This window comes from Notamacropus eugenii, chromosome 5 (assembly GCF_028372415.1).
Source record: "Notamacropus eugenii isolate mMacEug1 chromosome 5, mMacEug1.pri_v2, whole genome shotgun sequence".
NCBI lineage: Eukaryota > Metazoa > Chordata > Mammalia > Diprotodontia > Macropodidae > Notamacropus > Notamacropus eugenii.
Window position 1 is genome coordinate 342,496,893 of NC_092876.1, and position 22,836 is coordinate 342,519,728.

At 38.0% G+C, this 22,836-nt stretch overlaps 1 protein-coding gene across 1 annotated transcript in view; it reads left to right on the forward strand.

Annotated features, from left to right (window-relative positions):
- Positions 1 to 6,262: 6,262 nt before the first annotated feature.
- Positions 6,263 to 22,836, forward strand: part of LOC140506527 (protein mono-ADP-ribosyltransferase PARP14-like) — a 63,727-nt gene continuing 47,153 nt past the window's right edge. The window contains exons 1-4 of the mRNA XM_072613804.1: positions 6,263 to 6,521; positions 15,096 to 15,226; positions 16,873 to 16,906; positions 21,095 to 21,343. Of these exons, the coding sequence (XP_072469905.1) occupies positions 6,338 to 6,521; positions 15,096 to 15,226; positions 16,873 to 16,906; positions 21,095 to 21,343 (598 nt within the window). The 5' untranslated portion in view covers positions 6,263 to 6,337. The remainder of the gene's footprint in view (positions 6,522 to 15,095; positions 15,227 to 16,872; positions 16,907 to 21,094; positions 21,344 to 22,836) is intronic.

Consider the following 22,836-nt stretch of genomic DNA (forward strand, 5'->3'; position numbering starts at 1 on the left):
TGCCATCTTAATGCACAGGGGAAGAATGAGAATCTGAAATTCAAAATTTATAAAGAAAAGAATTTTTAAAACAAACTTTATCCTCTCTCATATCTGTAATTTTCCTTTTCTGCCAACCCACCCAAATAATGGGTTTGAGGTGATACTTTGGATTTGTTTTAAGTTGTACTTCTCTCATTATTTGTGATTTAGAGAATTTTTCACATGGCTATTGATAGTTTGGATTTTTTTCCTCTGAAAATTACCATTCACATTCTTTGACCATTTAGCAATTGGAGAATGTTGTAATTTTTTATATCTTAGAAATGCTACCTTTTTCAGAAAAACTTGCTGCAAAAATTTTTTCTATTTCCTGTTTTGCTTCTACTTTTAGCCACATTGGAGGTTTTTTTGTGCAAAAGCTTCCTCATCTTATGTAAACAATATTGTCCATTATACCTTCCCTAAAATCTTCTATCTGTTGTTTGACCACAAACTCTCACACTTATGCCCTTACTGCGTTTCAGAAATTTATGAAAGAAAATTTATGCTTTTGTTTTTCCTCTTTTCCTAAAGGGAAAAGTCTTGGGGGTTGGAATTTTAGGCTAGAGAAACAGCATTCCTTAATTTTCTAGGAAACAAAAAATGTGTTTTGCAAATTTGCTTCCTCATGTAGAGAGAGTGACTCACATCTCTGACACTGCAAGATGGCTGAAGACTTGTCACCATGCTGCTCTTTCTAGGTCTGCTGCCTGCTGGGTGCACTACCACTCCACACTGAGCTTGTGTTAATGGTTGTTTCTATAGTCTGCTGTAAGTTGTTCCTGGGATAACCGCTGCCCAGGCGACTTTTGCTGGTGCAATACTCTACTGGTCTTATGGTTCCTCTGGTGGTCCTGTTTCACCCCTGATGGTCCCATGACTGCAGTCATCCCTGAGTTTTAATTGAGTGATATTCTGGAAGCTGCTTAGCAAGTAGTCACTAAAGGGAGTTAGTAGTCTCTGCTACTAACTTCTAGTATTATCTCTTCAGAGACACTCAAGCCTTCCCAGTTTCAGATAGCTAGGATATAGTGGCTAGAAATTCTCCCTGACCAGGATAGGTTAATAGATATTTCTCAACTGATAAATGGTCAAAGGGTACATCTGAGTAACAGTGCAGAAATTTAAGGTCATAGTTTCAAATTGTTTTCCAGAATAGCTAGACCAACACTGTATTAATCTGGTTTTTCCATAACCTCACCCACATGAGTCATTTTCCTTTTTTTGCCAAGTTTTCTCAATCTAATAGATATGAGATGGCACATTATAATTGCCTTATTTTTCATTCCTCTAATTATTAGAGATTTTGATAATTTTTTTTCATATGGTTCTTGATAGCTTAGATTTTTTTTACCCTGAGAACTATCCACATACTTTCACTATTTATCACTTGTGGAATGGCTGTTATTCTTATACAAATTGAATTTGTTCTTTATATCTTGGAAATGAAGGTTTTGTCAGAGAATCTTGTGGCAAAGAATTATTTTTCCCAGTTAACTTTAGCTGCACTGTTCTGTGTGTAACCTTTTCAATTTAATATAATTAATATTGTCTATTTAATTCTGTGATCCTCTTTAGCCTTTGTTTGATCACAATCTTTTCTTTATCCATAGAATCAGAAAAACTTGCTTATCTAATTTTTTTTGGAGAGGGGAGGAGGCAGTCAGGATTAAGTGGCTTGCCCAGGGTCACACAGCTACTAAGTGGCAGAGGCCTGATTTGAACCCAGTCCACCTGACACCTGGGTCAATGCTCTATCCGCTGGCTTCTTCAGTTTTTAATTTTTATCTCTAAATGATGTGACCTTATTATCACATTATTATCACATATTCATTTGGCCCTTATATTGTTATGTGGTATGAGATGTTGGTCTAAACCTAATTTCTTCCAGTTTGTTTTCTAGTACTCCCAGAAATTTTTATGAAATAGTGCAGCTAGAGTCTTTGAGTTTGTCAAATACTAAGTTCTCTTGTTTCTATTTTCAATTTGCTTAATTTCTTTTACTGGCTGATCTCTCTATTTTTAACCTACACCAAATCATGATTACTACTGCTATTTGTAGCATACTTTGAAATCTGCTAGGCTCCTTTTCTTCCCTTTAAAAAAATTATTTCCTTTGAGATTCTAGTTTGTTTTTAAATCAGATTTTATTCTTCTGAGCTTAAACACCAAAAAAGAATATTTACACAAACAAACACACACAAAACACAAAGCGAGAATGAGTAATATTATTTGAACCTAACTTCACATAACTAGAGATTATTTTAACCCCAAATGCAGACCTCATCTTAGTAAGTGTTTAGGAATGTCAGAATTTCTACAAGGAACTTGGGGTTCCCTTAGATCCTGAATTTACCCTTTCCAGACCTTGTTTTGGGTCCACATAAACTTATGTTTTGCACTTCCTTTGTTTTCTGGTTTCACCAAAATGTTATTAAATGCTTACATTTACTGATATCCATTTCAATCTTGCTTTCCCATTGCCTTCTTACCAAAAGCATTGCCTAACTGCACACATGTGGTTCATGTGCATGTACTCTTCTCTAAATCCTATATAATGTAAACCATCCATACCTGAATGAGAGGGAGTCACACCTCTTTTCTGGCTTACTCTCCTCTATGAAATAACTTAATAAATTTCTTTCTAGAACTGTTTTAGATTTGGGGGTTTATTTTTGTGAAAAGCATGAGGAATACATATGCACACATATGAAGCAATTAACCTCCATTTTGCAATACTTTAAAAATATACACAATAAATTTTAGACATGGTTTCATTTTCTGCACATTACAATTTTATTCTGAACTTCTGTCTGTTATATGAATTTAAAAAAATGTCTCAATGTACCCCCACCTTTTTGTCATCCCTAACTACTCTCTTCTTTCTTTTTTCCTTTTTTAAAAAAAGTTTTATTTTTAGCTCCAAATTCTCGTCCTTCTTCTACTATTCCCCCACCCATTGGAAGTAAATAGTATTTTTCTTCATGTGTCCTTTGAAATTGTGGTAGATCACTATATTGTAAATCACTATATTGAGCAGAGTTACTAAGCCTTTCACTATGGATATCTTTATAATATTGTTAATACTGTGCAAATTGTTCTCCTAGTTCTTCAGATTTAATTTTGCATCAGTTGATATGAGTCCTTCCAGGTTTTTCTGAAACCATCCCTTCATCATTTCTTTTATTAAGTTTTTAAATTTATTTTAAACTTAAGTAAAACATAAGAAGAGGAAAAAAAACTGTGCCATATACACAGCAGGACATAATAGAGGATTCAACATAAAGCAGTAAATTTCCATTTCAAGAAAACCTATATAACAAATACTATGTATTATTTTCAGTTGTCCAGCTTTTCTTTGCTTTCTTGTAGGTTTTCTTTTGTTCTCTGCTGTGCACTTTTAACTATTTTCTCCTTCTTTGTCCCCTAAAAAGGTTACAATTAAGTGTGAATATATATGCATGTATGTACATACATATATACACACATGCATCTACGTATATACGTGTACACACATATACATGTGTACATATTTTTATAACCCTACACATATATACATACACATATGTGTAATACCATACTATGCTTATTTCTCTTGCCATCTGTTTATCTGGAGATGGATAGCATCTCCTTTCATAAGTCCAAGTCTTAATGTGTTTTTCTAAATTAAGCAACGCATCATTTCCTGCAGCACAGTAATATTCCAACTCAATCACACTCTATCTGAGAGATTGTCTATGAATATTTCCCCCACTCCCACCCCAATTTTCTATATTCCTTCCATTCTTGGCTGCATCTGTTTTTTTATACAGAAATTTTTAATTTAAAATAATTGAAATTATCTATTTTTCACTTCAACAATGCTTTCACGTTATGATATTGCATAAGGTTTAATACTACTGAATATGTTTCCTCTACATCCTTCTTACCCTGTTTTTTTTGAAGTTTCTGACATTTGGTTCTTCTAAATAAACTTTGTTATTATTTTTTCTAGGTAAAATCATTTTAGTGATTTAATTAGAATGGCGTCACATAGTTTAGTTAGATAAAATTATCATTTTTTTATTATATTGGCCTTATTTGCTCAAGAACAATAAACATGACTTCAATTATTTAGATCTAACTTTATTTGTATAAAACGTATTTTATGTTTATATTCTTCTAGTTCCTATGTCTGTTTCAGCAGGTATAATCTCAGGTATTTTATACTGTCTAGTTATTTGAAATGGTCTAAAACAACATTCAATAATATAGCTGACATATAGTGTAGTTAAATCTATTTTAGCTTTAACTTTACCTGAAATCATGATTACTACCCTTTTCAATATATATAAATATATATATAATAAATTCTACTACTGACCTTTATTTATATTTGTGGGTATCTCTCATTTTTATAGGATATCTTGAAAGAAATATATTGTTGAATTCAAATTTTTAATCTGCTATCAGTTTCCATTTTATAGGCAAATTCATCCCATTCACATTCTAAGCTAAAATTACTTGCTGTATTTTTCTTCTTCCTATTTTTCCTTAGTATCCTTCTCACCCTATTCCTATCCCTTCTCACTCTACTGTTTTGCTTCTATTCATGACCTTGCCCTCTTACCTCTTCAACAATCCCTCCCTTATGCTCTCCCCCCGACCCTATCTCTTTGCCCTTTGATTTCTTTCTGATGTTAGACTTTTATACCCTTCTAGACATATATGTTGTTCCCTCTTTAACCCATTTCCAATGAGAGTATGATGTCAGCACTACCCACTCTCCCCCTACTAGCTTCTTCTGTATTGATTTTTCCTTTTTTGCTTCATTAGTATGAGATAATTCCTCCTTTTTTTATCTCCTTTCACAGTTTTGTTTTTTAATCACCCCGTCATATTCAGCTTAGCCCAAGCCTTTCTTTCAAACTACCTAAATAAAAATGATGTCATAAAAAAATTGATAATATTTTTATATATAAGCAAACAATTTGACCTTATTGTGTCCCTTATAATTGGTCCTTAATGTTTACTTTATATTTCTCCCGAAAGTTATATGTTGAATTTTCCCATAAGTTCTGTTTTTGTCACAAATATCTGAAAGTCTTTCAGTTCTTTAAAGGTTCATTTTTTCCCATTCATGATTATATTTAATTTTGCTGGGTTAGTTCTCCTTGGTCATAACTGCAACTCTTTTGCTCTCAAAATATAGTGTTCCAAGACCTACCGTTCTTCAACACAGTAGCTGCTAGGTCTTGTGTAATCCTCTGCCTAACCCCTCCCACCTGCAACTTGGCCATTCCCCTTGCCTTACTACCCTATATAAATCCTGTTCCCAGCCCCACCTTGGGTACCCTAGAACTTGCTTTGTAGTACCCGAAGCTGCAGCTCACTTGCCCCAATTAAAGACCTCCATTTTACTATATTGATTGTTTTCTCTTGAATTCAGGTTGACACTATCATTGTTTTTTAAATGATAGATAAACTGTTAGCTAATTTGATTATAACTCCTAGTTTAATTTATTGGAGACCTCCAGTGGCTTAGTGGATAGAGCACTGTGCTTGGATTCAGGAAGACATGAGTTGAAATCCAGTCTCGGATACTTCCTAGCTGTGTGATCCTGGGCAAATCATGTAACCTGTGACTGCCTGACAAACTGGATGAACTGGAGAAGGAAATGACAAATCACTACAGTATTTTTGCCAAGAAAACCCCAAATGGGGTCATAAAGGTTCAGATAAGACTGAACAATAAAAGTCTTGTTTATTAATTCAATGTTGTTTTCGCTTTCAGTTTTGTTATTTCTTTCCTCTGTATCGTCTTTTAAATGTCAGTCTAACAAAATACTGCAGGTAGAAAAGGAAACAAATCATCTTATACAGATTTCTTAGCCCTGCCTCAAAGTAAGAGTAGGAAGATCTATATGGGGATGCTAACTCAGGGGTTTTCACCCTAATATTTTGATAACTACATTTGAAAACAATTGCTTTCCTCTATAATGCTATATATTTTATTTAGTGTGCTCAAAAATACTGTGAGAAGGGATCCCTAGGCTTTTAGAGACTGTGTAAACAAGGCGCACACACACACACACACACACACACACACACTCAAAGTTTTGTGAGGGGAGGAGAGTCTGTGAAAACCTGAGTAAAAGAATCCAAGGGAGAGGAGCACTTTTGGTGGAATTTATTATCAGCTGACTTAGCATCCAGCTGGGTGACTGCCCTCTGGGGGCTGGCTTGTGTAATCTGTGGAGACTGGTTTTCTAAGAAAAGGAAACCAAAAGAGTTTTCTAAACTAGTGGGAAGAAGCCCAGAGTCAGGGCTGGGGGACATGGAGATCCCAGGCCCTTTCCCTCTGGTGCTAAAAGGGCCCTGGGGTCCCGATCCTCCCAAGAAGTTGTGCAACAAGTTGCAATGCTACTTCCAGAGCTCCCAGAGATCCGGAGGGGGCGAGTGTGTGCTCAGACTGCAGACAGGCCGCTCTGAGATCCTTCTCCTCTTTGAACATGAAGAAGGTAGGTAGAGCTGAAGGAGACCCGAGAGATCATCTAATTAACCTTTTATTTGAAAGAAATGAAAACCAAGACCTAGAAAAGGGAGGAGTAGTAAACAGTTGAAGCAGGAATAATGCTCGGGGTCTCTGACTCCAAAAGGTGTGCTCTTTAGGTGTAGCTCTGTGATTTTTTCCCTCCCTCCTTTCTTTCCTCCCTCCCTCCCTCCATTCCTTCCTTCATTCCTTCCTTTCTTCTTTCTTTCCTCCTATTCTCCCTCCCTCCTTTCCTTTCTTCTTTCCTTTTCTGTTTCTTTATCTCTGTCTGTTTCTGCCTTTCTTTGTTTCTGCTTTTCCCTGTCTTTCTATCTGTCTCTCTTGCTCCCACTATTCAATGAGTGTGTTTTCATCCATAGATTTCTGAGGGGAAAAGAAAGTAGAAAATATGTCCAGAATATATAAAAGTCAGGTCTGTGCTGATTTCTCTATTTGGAGGCACAGAGAGAAATGGAGGTGGGGAGAAAGTGGTAGCAGCAGCAGCAGTAGGGAGCTTTGCAAACGTAGCCCTGGTCATATCCCACTGGATAGCAGGAGTAGCACCTTTTCTTGCAGAGATGTAGCAGCACAATTTAGAAGCACCTGCACAGGTACAAGAAGTATTGCTCACAGTAAGGTCCTTGGCTGGCAGGAATCAGGCAGGTAGCTCTCTCAGAAAGACTGAGTTGTCTTGGGCTACCTTCATATTTATGTAGAACACATTCAGCCGTTCAGAAGTCTTTTGTGGCTCTCATGGGCTGGCATGGATTTCGAAACTTTTTGATACTGTGTTTTTACCTACTTTTTTAAAAAGATGAGCACATGCCCTCAGTATATGTATATTTTCTTACAAATTATATACATTACTATGGTGTTAATAATTAGGTACCTTACAAAGCTTACATAGAAAAGAGAAATTTTAAATGATGAAATGAAGATGAAAGAAATTTGATTCTAATCTCAACAGGGAACCCTTGGGGTCTATGGGGCAGGGAATGACATAGGTACATCTGCATTTTTGCAAAATCGTTGTGTCAGCTTGTGTGGGAAAAGAAGTAGAGTGAGGAAAGACAAGACAGAGACACCATTTAGGGTAAGCTAAGTGTTGTTTTAGTTCAGGAACAGATGATGAGGGCTTGAATCAAGGCAGTGGCTTTGTGAGTACAGAGAAGGTGTCATGCAAGAGATTGCAAAAATAGAAATGGCAAGATTACTCAATCAATCAGATCTGTGGGGTGAAGAAGAATGAGAAGTCACCAAGACACTAAGGTTGGGAATCTAGGCAGCTTGGAAGGGTGGTGGTACCTTTGGCAGCAAAAGGGAGATTCATAAGAGGAAGAGTTTTGAGGAGAAAGATGATGTAAAGAAATTTGAGGTGTGTATCACAACCCATTTATGTCTACTCATTCTGTGAGACTTGCCTGGCTCCACTGAACAGGAAAAGTAGACTTGGAGTTCTTGCCCACCACTAATAGCCACAGAACATAGGACCTTCCTTACAAAGGTATTTTCCATGGCACTAAGTAAGTGCCAAGCTGGGCTTGGAGTCTGGAAGACCTGAGTTCAAATTTAGTCTCAGATGTTTACTAGCTGTGTATTCTCAGGTAAGTCACTTAACCTCTGCCTCAGTTTCCTCATCTATAAAATGGGGATAATAATAGCACTTACTTCCTTAGGGGTGGTTTTGTCTTTTTTGTTCTTTCGCTGGGAAGGTAATTTTTTCGGTTGCAATTGCATAGTTGCTATTTGGGTGCTTTGCTCGTGGTACAGCTATACTTGACTTGAGGAATCAACAGCTGGATCAGAAGGGGAATGTTTGGGAACTTGACCAGTCAAAGGGATGGCTGAGGTAGGGTAGTGTTGGGGTATAGGTGTGGGTGTATAGTTAGTGTTGGAGAAAAACCCCATAATTCTCTATCACAGAAAGGGATGTAACCCATCATACCATCCTCTAGTTAATCGCATACCACTTGGGCTCAGTCTTATTAAAACCATGGATTCCCAGGAAATCCCAATCCCCACTTTGAAGAACATTGGTCTATGAGATAAAATGCAAACTTGTTACCTTGGCATTCAAAGCCTATAATAGTCTGGCTTCAACTACCTTTCCAGCCTTATTTCATAGTATTCCCCTTCACTCTATGCTCCAGACAAAACTGTCTTCTTGTTTTCTTTTCCTCTATATTTTAACCTTTCTATAGGATATTCTGATCTCCAACAGCAGAGTAGACTTTCCAAACTCCACCTTCATCCAAATTTGACTAGTAATATCCTTTTTTTAAAGATCCACCTTTTCCATGAAATTTGAAAACCCTGATTCTCCAAGGTAGAAATGATTGGTTCCTCCTTTTCTTTTCTGAGTCATTCTATTTGATCACTTTAGGCACTCAATCATTTTCTGCTTTGCATTATAATTATTTGTGTACCAGGCTCATCCCCTTACTTTTAAACCTCTTGAAGGTAGGACTAGTTCTTTATGTCCCTAGGGACTCCCTCTACCTAATAGGTACTTAATAAAGGTTGCTTGAATATAGCTGAATAGGCAATTCTAAAAAAAAAAAAAAAAAAGGATTGCAAACTATTAACCATCATATGAAAGATCTCAGGATGGCTGGTGATAAGAGTAATGCAACAATACAACTATGAGGTTTTTGTGACACAAGTAAATTGGCAAGATGACAGAAGGCAGATATAGTACATTGACTAGTTGGAGAACAGTTTAAAAGGGGATTTTCCTCACTTCTACCCTCTAAGAAACTCCATATCAAACATTAATATGCCTGTCCTGCACATGAGGAATCTTCTTGGTTTCAGAGAAGGCAAAGTTATCTGCTGAGAAAATGCCAGAATAGGAATGGAATTAGAATTGGTGGGATATGAGGAGAAAAGTGCTTTGGCAGATAGCCAAAAGGAAGTATGTGAATCTGTCAGAGATGGAGAAAAAAAGGGATTTGCCTGTAGCTGTGAGGGATGGGTTGATATCAGGTACAATCCATTCATTGTGTTCGGTCATCTACTTCATCTACTTGGTTCTAGGTACGAGAACACAGAAATATAATAGGACCAGTGGACTCAGGTTGCTGATGAGTAAAGGCAACTAAGTAACTCAGTGGATAGAGAATTTGGCCTGGAGAATGGAAGACCTAAGGTTAAATCTAGCCTCAGACACTTTGCAACTTTGTAACCTTGGACAAATCATTTAAGCTCAGCTTCCTCATCTCTAAAATGGGAATAATAATAGCACCTACCTCCCAGAGTTATTGTGAGGATTAAATGAAGTAATAATTGTAAAGTTTCATCACTGGACCTGGCCCAGAGTAAGGGTTATATAAATATTAGCTGTTATTAGATCAGCAAGAGATCAAAGGGGAGTAGGAATCTTTGGTGTCTTGGGAAGAACACTTCACCATCAGTTTCTGAAAGACCATTTTTCTTTTTTTAAAAAAAGTTATCTTTTTTTAAAATTTATTTTATTTTAAATTTCGTTTGACTTACTATCAATGAACACAAATCTATTTTCTCTCCCTCCCACATTTGAGAAATCCTTGTAACAGCTCTGTATAGTCAGTCATTCCCTTATTGATTATGTCCAAACATTTTATGTTTTAATGTGTACTCTGAGTTTATCATTGCTCTGACAGGAGCTGGGTAACATGCGTAGTCACCGTAGGTCCTCTGGTTTCTGTGTTGATCAAAGTTCTTACATCTTTCCAAGTTGTTTGAAATTTACCATGTTGTAGTTATAGTATAAATTGTTCTCCTGCTCACTTCCCTGTATCAATTCACTCAAGTCTTCCCAGGTTTAAGAGAGATCCTTTTTCACAGGTAAATTCCTAAATCACTTTCTTTACAGAGTATCTTCATATAGTGAGTGATCAATAGGAAAGGGTTAATCATGTGTTATTCCTTTTAGTTCTAAGTAAGGACTCTCCTCTTTTCACGCAGTTGCTAATTTGATTAAACATAAGTCTGGCCACATCCACTATTTGTGAATCTTCAGGAACTACCTATCGCTTCTAGGATAAAATAGAGTTCTTTTGTTTGGAATTAAAAGCCTTTTGTAAACTATCTTTCAGACTACTTTAACATCTCTTTTGCTCATGTACACTATCTTCCAGCCAAAGTACCTCTCTTGTAGTTACTAGTACATACCATGAAATTTCTAATCTTCCTGCCTTTGTACAGGCTGCCCCTATACCTGGAATACTTCTCCTCCTCACTTTGGTTTCTTGGATTTCCCAGTCCCCTTTAAGGCCCAGTCAAATGTCACCTCCTACAAAACTTTTCCTCATTCCTCCCTCCTGCTCCCCAGTTGTTAGAGAGTCACATCCATACATGAAACTAGTAAATATTTCTTTTTGTGTGTACAGCTTTTTATGCGAATATTTTAGTTAATGAGGGGCAGAAAAGGACCCTTTTAGAAAAGCAACCTGAGACAATTCTAAGGACCTGAGAGAAAACAGTCCCTAGGATAAATGTCCTGAGAGGTTCTTTTTGAGAGCAGCTCTGAGGCAAAAGCAATGACAATGTGGGAGTGACTACGTTGCGTTATTGTCCATCAACTATTGGATAAATGACTATTTTCAGGATTTTGAATGGTACAGAAGAGAAACTATAAATGCAAGACCTTTGGGGACACTATTGGAATCAACTGTCATTGCTTGTTAGTGTTCCAGCTGACAGAACTGTTGATTTAGATTTTTCTGCCTGAGTTAGCATGCATTGTAATGCTTTGATTTGAGTATTTAATAACCAGTTAAGCAGAGAAGCCAGAGGTTGGAAGATTGGGAAGACATAGCAGCTGCCCAAAGAGGGAAGTGGAAGATGGAGAGAGGGGCAAAAGGGAGTACTGCTGCTTTAAAGAGGTAAAACAGAGAATCAGAAGATAAGGGCAGTTGATTGGGAATTGGTGGGAGACGATTGTTGCCAGACAGGCTCTGTTAGCTGTTGGGAGGTCACAGGGAAAGAACATAATCCTTCTGTATGAAGAGCTGACTTGACTGTATACTCTTTACTGCCATCTACCGTTTGAAAGCTAACAGAACCAGCCTTACCCTACAACTGATGGAAGAGAGATTTTCATTGGAGAAGAACTGAGAGTGAAGAATCGAGTAAAATTGGCTGAGGTTGTCTGCATAGCTCTTTACCACCATCTATAGCTTTTTAGAGGGAAAAGCCCTTAAGGGCCCAGACAGTAATTAGTCTAAAGGGCTTTTGTACTTTGCAGAATTAAATGAATTAACAGCCTTTGTGTTCTCATTGCTTGAGTGGCCAGCCAAAGGAACCAAATAGCTTATCCTAAACTGAGGGTTGCTATTTCACTGAAAGAAAAGCTGCTACAAAGGGTTTAATGCTGCTTTTGAGATCTGAGAGTAATAAAGAATGGGATTCTTCCTGGTGGACATCCAGGTCTACAGTTCTTAGTCTTAAACTGACACTAACACATTGGTTTCCCTCACTACTAGGATTTTGTAAACTACTAGGTTTTATGAGTGCATTGTCTCCCCAGGTTTGTGGATGTTTCATGTTCTGATTATTCCTGTTTATTCCCTATTGAGTAAACATTATTGCTTTTGCCTTTTCTTTGGTAAATGTTTCATTTATGAGTCTGGTGTCTAGATTACACAATAAATTCAAAATGGATATTCATCCTATATATTAAAGATCTTATTGTAAAAAATTGTGAGAGGTAAATTACATACTTTTTGCAGCTATGGGTAAGAGAAACGAGTGATAGAAGTCATTTCAAAAGATACAATAGATCATTTAAATTATGTGAAACTGAAAAGCTTCCACATAGACAAAATGAATGAACCTAGTTGCTAAGAAATGTTTCAATGGGGAAAAGATCTTTGTATCAAATTTCTAGAAAAATGGTTTTGTATCTAAGATATCTAGATAACTATCGAATACATAACTAAATGCATTACCAAACAGAGAAATGGTCAAAACATATGGTCAAAATTATTTTTTAAATCAATTTTATTTTCAGTTCTTAATTCTCTTCCTCATTGAGAAGAGAAGAAAAATACAAACTGTTACAACTATGTATAGTGAAGCAAAACAAATCCCCACATTATCCATATCAAAGAAAAAAAGAAAAGAAAATATGTTTCAATCTGTAATCTGTGTCCATCAACTCTCTACCTGGAATTAGATAGCATGTTTTGTCATGAGTACTTCGGATTTGTGGTTTATCATCACTGAACAAACAGTTCTATAAAGAATTGTAAACTAATAGACATATGAATGAAAACATAAAATTTTTAGTAAAAGAAATGCAAATCAAAACAAGCTGGAGATTTTACTTCATACGCAGAAAACTGGCTAAGTTAACAAAAGATGAGAATAATTAAGGTTGGTAGGATGGTAGGAAGAGAAGTATACTAATCCATTGTTTGTAGAGCTATGAATTAGTAAAAAAAAATCATTTTGGAAAGCAATTTAGAATTTAGCAAATAAAGTGACTAAAATGTCCATACCCTTTGACTCCAGTTTTTCACTACTAAGCATATACCCTAAGGAAGTCATTGATTAAAAAAAAAAGTATAGATAAATACTTGATCAAAAGTTTTGATAAATACTTGATCAATACATTGATAGGAAGAAAATACTTATCAGTCCTTTTGTGATAGCAATGAACTAGCAACAAGGTAGGTGCCAATCAAATGGCAAGTGGCTAAATAAATTGTTGTACATGAATGTAATGGAATATTTTGTGCTGCAAAAAATAAACATAGAAAAACATGAAACACATGTATTGATACAGAGTAAAATAAGCAGAGTCAAGAAATACAGGACTACAACCATGTAAACTGTAAAAAAATACCTAGCAAAAAATAATTGAAAGTAATTGTCCCAAAATTACAAAGAACAAGCAAGGTCCCTAAGAAGAGATATGAGAAGACACCTTCCTCTACTGCTTTGCAGAAGCTGAAAGGTCTGCAGGTGTGGAACAATATATTTTCAAATTTTTTTAATTTGTTGATGTTGTGCTAATTATTTTTCTCTCCTCTGTATTTATATTTTTAAATAATTATTTGCTATATGAAATGACTTCCTGGGAAGTTTTGTGAGTAATTAATAATAACTGAGGAAACAATCCAAACTATATAATTTATTAGCAAAACAAGAAAATAAATAGATCAGTTGACTCCCCAGCTGATCCAAAGACCTTGATTATAGAGTAAGATCAATTTTTATGTATTAAAAACAATTAATTGAATAAGACCTATTAATTAAAAGGAAAAATTGACAGGATACAAGCTAGGATGCAAAATTAGGTAATTTTATTTCTAATTGGAGGAAAGATTAAGGGCTTTCTAAGCTGGAGTGAGGGTTGAGTTAGTTTTGGTCAAGTTGGCAGGGGCACAAGTAGGTTTTAGGGTCTTTCTTTTCCCAGAATTGACAGGTGCTGATTAATTTTATCTACCTGCATTTACAAAACAACAGATGACTTATACCACAAAGTTTCAACTAGTGGTGTAGAAAAACAAGATGGAGGATAATACATATGACGGCACAGGGTGTACTTAGTATTGGTGAGATAGAATCTAACTGATTCTCTTAATTCTCACACCAGACCAACTCCATTTTGTAACTGGTCTTCACTTCATTTCTTCAGAAGTTAGGAGGAAACATACAAGGGAAATTTGAGTCATGTAAAAATGAAAGTGTTCATAATTTTTTAAAGAGTCCATAGTTTCATTACGATTATGTATATTAATATATATATATATATATATATATATATGAGAAGTATACTAGTAGAAGCTTAGGAACTACAATGAGAAGTAGTCTAAGTTTATTTCCTCCCCATCCCCCACCATACTAGGGTGACCTCTAGAATCAAGAGTAATAGCAGCACAGCCACCTTTCACTAGTCTCTAATCCTGGAAAAAACCCAGAGCTTCTAATGTGAGGGCATGTTGAGATGAGTAAGCCACCCCAGCAAGGAAGGATGTAGATGCCATGTTGGACACAATTCCAAAAGCAATACTGCCAATTTGAATGGGTTCATAGCAATGTATGGGTCACACACGTATTTTGTAACCAAAATTTCTGATGGTGCTATCATTAGGGTTGTCTCCCTTTTTAATTGATTTGATATTTCCATTTCTGTGCAAGTGTTATAATTCTTTAAGGAGAATGTAAAATCTTTGAAGGCAAGGATTATATTCCTTTTGTATTTGTGGCCCCAGCTCCTACCAAAATGCCTTGAATATAACAACAATTTAATAAATGTTGAACATAAGCAGCAAAATTACTATTTTCATGTACATAGGTGCATCTTGTCCCCTCAAAAGTCTGTAAGCTTTTAAGAACATGGCATTATGTACTATCTTGCCTTGTATCATCTTTAGCATCTTGCCCTATGCTATTCACATAGTCAGAATTTGGGACATAATTATTGAGTAAATAACTTATTTACTCTCCATTTTCTTTGGATACTTTACTAAATATAATGCTTATACAAAAGTGTGTAAATCATGGAGCTTTGGGACTGTCTTCACCTACTTTAAAGATTCCAGTGCTACAATCTTTTTCGCCCTTTATTTTTCAGTAAGGCAACGGGTTCTGACGAGAGAGAACCATGAATTAGAGTTGAGAGGAGAGGAAAAATTGAAACTCACTGTCAGACTGCCTACAGGACAGAATGGGAATAAAATCAATGAGAAACCAGTCACCACAGAAGTAAGTATATCATGGACTAGGAAGTGGTAGAAAGGCACCAGGGTATGCCCTGCGCAGGTATGCACTGCAGGAGAGCCATGAAGGAAGAAAAAGTTTGAAAAGAATATGAAGGTATAAATGTGGCAATAAATGTGAGCTCTTGAATGTACTGAAAAGAGCAAGTGCTGGCTTTAAAAAGAATAGCGAAAGCAATAGACTCTGCAGTCACTTGGTGGAGAACACTAAGAGCTGAGCCCAGGGCTTTACATTTAGCCTTTACATTGTTCAGTCCTTCCCCACTTCAGCCTCTTACAATCTATATCATCCCTTAAAACATAGCTCAAATGCTGCCTTCTACATGAGGCCTTTTCTGACTTCCTGAATTTTTAATACTCTTTATCTGGAACCATATGATCATAGATTTAGAACCTGGAGGGCCCTTAGAGACCATCTAGTCCAACCCAGATAAGGAAATGGAGGGATTAAGTGACTTGCTCAGGGTCCCACAGCTTATTATTCAATTCAACAAACATTTATTAAGTACCTACTATATGCCAGAGGGGCAGCTAGGTGGTGCAGTGGATAAAGCACCAGTTCAGGAGTCAGGAGGACCTGAGTTCAAATCTCACCTCAGACACCTGACACTCACTAGCTGTGTGACCTTGGGCAAGTCACTTAACCCCAACTGTCTCATCCTGGGTCATCTCCAGTCATTGTGATGAATATCTGGTCACTGGATTCAGATGGTTCTGAAGGAGAAGTGAGGCTGGTGACCTGCACAGCCCTCCCTCACTCAAAACAAAGTCAAGTGCAAGTCATGTCACCATTTCTCTGATGGCATGGTCTTCTTCAGCAATGAAGGACAAACACACACACTATATGCCAGGCACTGTACTAAACACAATGGATACAAATAAGAAAAAAGCTAATCCCTGCCTTAGGGGAATTTACAATCCAATGAGGTAAGACAACCCACGAAAGGAAGCTGAAAAGTGGGGAAGGAGGTACCAGGGGTAACCAGTGTGAGAGCATTCGGTTTTGTGGAGTTCAAACCAAGCAGAGCTACAGATGGAAAATGGGGAGTTAGTTGGAAAGTCCAGACTCCAACCTTTATTACAAATAAAGGAAAGCTTTGGGAGTTTAGTGTTCTACCCTCCAAATGTCCAATCAGAGGGGAGAAGAGACAACATGAAATACTTGGGAGTCTACTGCCAAGACAATCCCTCACCAAAAGCTGAGATTGCTTGAGAATAAATTTCTAAATGCTAAGTAACACATTTAAAATTAAATTCACTCATAAAAGCAGAGTGGAATGGAAAGACATCTTGCTTCCCTTTATTCTTTTCTTCCCTGGGCTAAAAATAAAACAAAAACAAACTCTCCCTCAACCCTTCCTTGTATGGTACAAATGACTCACCATTCTAATCATTCCCAACCATGACTCCTCAGTTAATCCAGCTTTTAAATTGGGTACCCCAGGTATGATGCTAGTAATGCATAGACTCAGCAGAATTATTATCTCCTTTGTGTTATGAATTTGTGTGACTTAGGGAAGCTACAGGATTTTGTTTTACTTATTCCAGTTGTGTGTAACCAGACTCGCTCTAAATATATCTTCTTGGAATGGAGGAATTCTTCCTAATATTTGGGTTTTCTTTGGTTTTCAGGAATCCAAGATCAAAGATGGAACCCAAGAACAAGGTAACATTTAATCCTGAATGACTATGATATACAGCAATTAATCACTTCTTTTCCTCACTAAGAGAGGTCAGCATCATCATACCTAATTTTCTGTAGTTATCAGGGTGTGCTCAGCTTGGTCACGGTTAAAATCCATGATTAGTGATGGAACATGATAGAAAGAGGTAGAATGGCTAAGGCCAGACAACTTATTTTGGCATGTTGTAGAAAACTGATGGGGTTGGTTGGTTGTTGTCCTTCATCTTCAAACAGGACCAAAATGACATCACCATTGCAAAGTGAAATTTCACTGTGTCCGACTGTGACTGATCAGACCAATGCTAGCTCAGAATACTCTACCACAGGTTGGGCACAGACAGTCCATATGAATATTTGGGGTGGAAATCCCAAATTTGCGCATCCTGCATTTACTTTGTGCTGTCTCAATTCTGCTTTTCTCAAAGAGCCCAGCACCTTTTCTTATGTGAGCATGTCATGCTGAGCAGTCCTGTCCCAGTGTCTTCCATGTTGCACAGTCAAATCCAGAGTTCTTAAGAGAGACCTTGAGAGTGTCCTTGCATCACATCTTCCAGCCACCACATGATCACCTGCTCCATTCAAGCTCTCCATAAAATAGTCTTTTTGGCAAGCGTACATTTTGCATTCGACAATGTGGCCAGCCCATCGGAGTTGCGTGCTCTGAAGCATAGTTCAAATACTTGGCAGTTCAGCTCAAGCAAGGACTTCAGTGTCTGGTACCTTATCATTCCAGGTGATCCTCAAGATGACTTGAAGGATGTGAACATGGAGGGATTAGAACAGTGATAGTCCTCTGGACAAAAACAGGGAAACTCAGATGAAGGGTTGGTTTTGAGGAAAAATAATCAGCTCTATTTTGAGCATGTTGAGTTTGAGATGCTTTCAGGACATCCAGTTCAAAATGCACAATAGATGATTGGTGGTGTAAACCTGGAAGTTAAGAGAGAGACTAAGGCTGGACAAATAGACCAGGCAGTCATTTGCATGGACATGCTACCTATGTGAATTAACTTCTTAATATCAACTTTAACAATGGTCTTAATACCTGAGATAGAGAACCCTTGGGCAATGTGGCTTTTCTAACATATCCCCTTCCTTGTCTGGATTGCTGTAATGAGAATTCTTGTAACTGTCTGACAGATTGGCCTAGATAACTTCTACATTGCATTCCAGCACAGAATCCAAGGTCATTTTTTTTCATTTTTTTCTTCCTCTCCCATTCCCCAACTAACTCTTACTCCTGATTTCTTATTTTTCTATTACATGTACTATTATAGTTCCAGTCAGTCAAAATTAAAATCTCAATGCCTATTCTTTATTCCTTCCTTTTCCTTGTTGTCCCATATCCTATCAGTTACTAAGCCCGTTACTTCTGGCATACTTTCCATCTTTTCCATGCCCACTGCTGACATTGTAGTTTAGGGTTTTGTTATTTCACATTTGACTTGCTACAGAGGCCTCCTGTCTAGTCTCTCTGCCACTATTCTTTTCCTCTTCCAATCCCCTTTACACATCAACGCCAATAAAATTCTTAAAGTATTGTTTGCATCATGTTGTTCCTCTTTCACATGCCTTCAGTGGCTCCCCACTGCTTGTAAAATAATGGTCAGTTACATTGGCCTTTCTTGTCTCTCTACTCATACTATAAATTCTTTGAAGATAAGAATGATAGGGGGAGGAGCCGAGATGGCAGAGTAGAAAGATACACATATGCTAGCTCCGAACCCACAGCCCATAATTTACCTGTAAAGAACAACTCCCAACAAATTCTGGAGCAGCAGAAGCCACAGAACAACAGAGTGGAGGAGATTTCTGTTCCAGAGAGCCCTGAAAAACTGACCCGAAATGTCCGTCGCGCCCTGGACAGAGCAGAGCCCAGCCCTGCCTTGGCCGCGTGGCACTGAGAGGAGCAGATCTGAGCAGGCTTCAGGGACAGAATCTCCAGTGACCACGCAGGTCCCTCCACCCACAGGTCAGTGAGAGTCTTTTCGGCTGGTGAGAGGGGAGTGGGGTGTCCCCATAATTCAGGCCCCCTCGGGAGGCAGCAGCAGAGGCAGCAGCAGACAAGGGCTCCCAAAGCAGGCAGGAGCTGGGATCCATTGTTCAAGGACTCTGCATAAACCCCCTGAGGGAACTGAGCCTCGTGTGGCAACCCTGCCCCCACCTGAGCAGTTGAACTTAATCTCACACTGAATAGCAGCCCTGCCCCCGCCCAAAGCCCTGAGGCTGGGAAGCAGCATTTGAATCTCAGACACCAAGCTCTAGCTGGGTGGATCTGGAGGCAAGGTGGGTATGGAGAGGACACTCAGAAGTCAAGTCACTGGCTGGGAAAATGCCCAGAAAAGGGAAAAAAAGTAAGACCATAGAAGGTTACTTTCTTGGTGAACAGATATCTCCTCCCATCCTTTCAGATGAGGAAGAACAATGCTTACCATCTGGGAAAGACATAGAAGTCAAGGCTTCTGTATCCCAAACAAACAAAATAAATATTCAGTGGGCTCAGACCATGGAAGAGCTCAAAAAGGATTTTGAAAATCAAGTTAGAGAGGTGGAGGAAAAACTGGGAAGAGAACTGAGAGAAATGCAAGAAAAGCATGAAAAGCAGGTCAACACCTTGCTAAAGGAGACCCAAAAAAATGCTGAAGAAAATAACACCTTGAAAAATAGGCTCATTCAAATGGCAAAAGAGGTTCAAAAAGCCAATGAGGAGAAGAATGCTTTAAAAAACAGAATTAGCCAAATGGAAAAGGAGATTCAAAAGCTCACTGAAGAAAATAGTTCTTTCAAAATTAGAATGGAACAGATGGAGGCTAATGACTTTATCAGAAACCAAGAAATCACAAAACAAAACCAAAAGGATGAAAAAATGGAAGATAATGTGAAATATCTCATTGGAAAAACAACTGACCTGGAAAATAGATCCAGGAGAGACAATTTAAAAATTATGGGACTACCTGAAAGCCATGATCAAAAAAAGAGCCTAGACATCGTCTTTCATGAAATTATTAAGGAAAACTGCCCTGAGATTCTAGAACCAGAGGGCAAAATAAGTATTCAAGGAATCCACCAATCACTGCCTGAAAGAGATCCAAAAAGAGAAACTCTTAGGAACATTGTGGCCAAATTCCAGAGTTCCATGGTCAAGGAGAATATATTGCAAGCACCTAGAAAGAAACAATTCAAGTATTGTAGAAATACAATCAGGATAACACAAGATCTAGCAGCTTCTACGTTAAGGCATTGAAGGGCATGGAATAGGATATTCCAGAAGTCAAAGGAACTAGGACTAAAACCAAGAATCACCTACCCAACAAAACTGAGTATAACACTTCAGGGGAAAAATTGGCCTTTCAATGAAATAGAGGACTTTCAAGCATTCTTGATGTAAAGACCAGAGCTGAAAAGAAAATTTGACTTTCAAACACAAGAATGAAGAGAAGCACGAAAAGGTAAACAGCAAAGTGAAGTCATAAAGGACTTCCTAAAGTTGAACTGTTTACATTCCTACATGGAAAGACAATATTTGTAACTCTTGAAACTTTTCAATATCTGGGTACTGGGTGGGATTACACACACACACACACACACACACACACACACACACACACACACACCACAGAGTGAATTGAATAGGATGGGATCATATCTTTAAAAAATGAAATTAAGGGGTGAGAGAAAAATATATTGGGAGGAGAAAGGGAGAAATGGAATGGGGCAAATTATCTCTCATAAAAGAGGCAAGCAAAAGACTTTTTAGTGGAGGGAAAAAGAGGGGAGGTGAGAGAAAAACATGAAGTTTACTCTCATCACATTCCACTAAAGGAAGGAATAAAATGCACACTCATTTTGGTATGAAAACCTATCTTACAATACAAGAAAGTGGGGGAGATGGGGATAAGCAGTGTGGGGAGGATGATGGAAGGGAGGGCAATGGGAAGAGGGAGCAATTTGTGGAAAGAGTAGAAATCATAGACTGACTGATCCCAGGTAATGACAAAACTAATTAACTTTCCTCAGCCATAAGGAGAGGTCAGCACACACTGACCAGTGAAGGTCAAAGACTTTGTATTCCCAGCAGCACCATGATGTAGGCCTTGCCCTTCAGCATCAACTATGTCTGCCTTTTTCGCTTCTACTCATTCTCTTTCTCCTCCTTCTTCTTCCAACTAGAGGCATCAGTAGACCAGGGCACAAAGCTCCCTCTGGAGGGAAGATCAGCCCAGACCAAGGATATCCATAAAGGCCCTGGAACTATTTCTTCATTGGTTGTATTTAAAAATATCCAAGACCCAGTGACAGAAGATCTATTGACTTTGTTGGTGGAGAATGTGAGTGGCTTCTCAGAAGCAAGTGGAGACTTTACAGTAGAAATCATACCAGATGTTGAAGTTGCTGTGGTTACCTTTCTGAAAACCATTGGTAAGAATGGGTTGAAAATCTGAACATTTTAATTTCTCACCTTGAGATTCTGATTAGCAAAGGAAAGGCCCATCCCTGAAATTTGCTTTTTTAGGAATTTTATCAAACAATAAATATTCATAATGTGCACACTATGTTCGAGGCACTGTTTTAAGTGCTAGAAATACAAAGAAAGCTAAAAGACAGTCCCTGCCCTCAAGAAGTTCACAATCTAATGGGGGAGAAAGAAAACAAACAAATATTTACAAATAAACTATATGCAGGTTAATAGGAAATAATGAAAAGATAGAAGGCACTAAAATTAGGAGGAGTTTGGAAAGGATTCCTGTAGTAGGTAGGGTTTTACTTTGGACTGAAAAGAAGCCAGGGTAGGCAGCAAGTAAACATGGAGACACATAGCATTACAGACGTGGTGAATAACTAGAGAAAATACCCCAAACCAATAGATGGAGTGTCTTGTTTGTGAAATAACCAGAATATCAGTGTCACTGGATCAAAGAATATGTGGCAATGGGTAAAGTGTAAGAAGACTGGAAGGGTAGGAGAGGGCTATGGACATTACTAATGTCAAACAGAGGATTTTGTATTTGATCCTGGGGGTGAGAAGAAGCCACTGGAGTTTATTGAGTAAGAAGGTGACATGATTGGATTTGCACTTTAGGAAAATCACTTCATTGGCTAAATGGAGGATGAACTTAAGTGGGAAGAGACCACCATCAGGCTACTGCAACAGACAGACTCACAGCAGACTATTGCAATAGTCCAGGCATGAGCAGATATGGACCTGGACCAGAGTGGTAGCAGCATCAGAGGAAAGAAACCTATTTGAGAGATGATGCAGAAGAGAAATCAACACATCTTGACAACAGATTGGTTATGGGCATGAGAGACAGTGAGGAGCTGAGAATTACTCATAGATTACAAGCCTTAAGAACTGTGAGGATAGTGTTGCCCTCTGTAGCAATAGGGAAGTGGTAATGGTGGGAGGTTAGGGGCAAAGAAAATGAGTTGAATTTTGGACATACTGAATTTGAGATATCTGTTGCACATCTAGTTTGGAATATTTGAAAGGCAGTTGGAGATGTGAGATTGGTGGAGAGGGTTAGGGTAGGATAGGTAGACTGAGCATCATCAGCATGGAGATGGTAATTAAATCCATGGGAGCAGATGAGATTATCAAGTGAAGTAGTATGGAGGAGAAAAGAAGAGAACCCAAAACAGAACACTGTAGGACACCTTCAGTTAAAGAGCATGACCTCAATGAGGATCCGATAATGGAGACTGAGGAGAAGTCTGATAGGTAAGAGGAGAACTAGGACAGAAGAGTGTCCTAAAAATCTAGATAAAAGGGAGTTTTGAGAAGGTGGTGATCGAGAGTGTCTAAGATGGCAGAGTAATCAAGGAGAATGAGGAGAGAGAACAGGCCTTTGGATCTGGCAACCAAGAGAACAATGGCCACTTTGGAGAGACCAAGTTCAGTGGAATGATGAGGT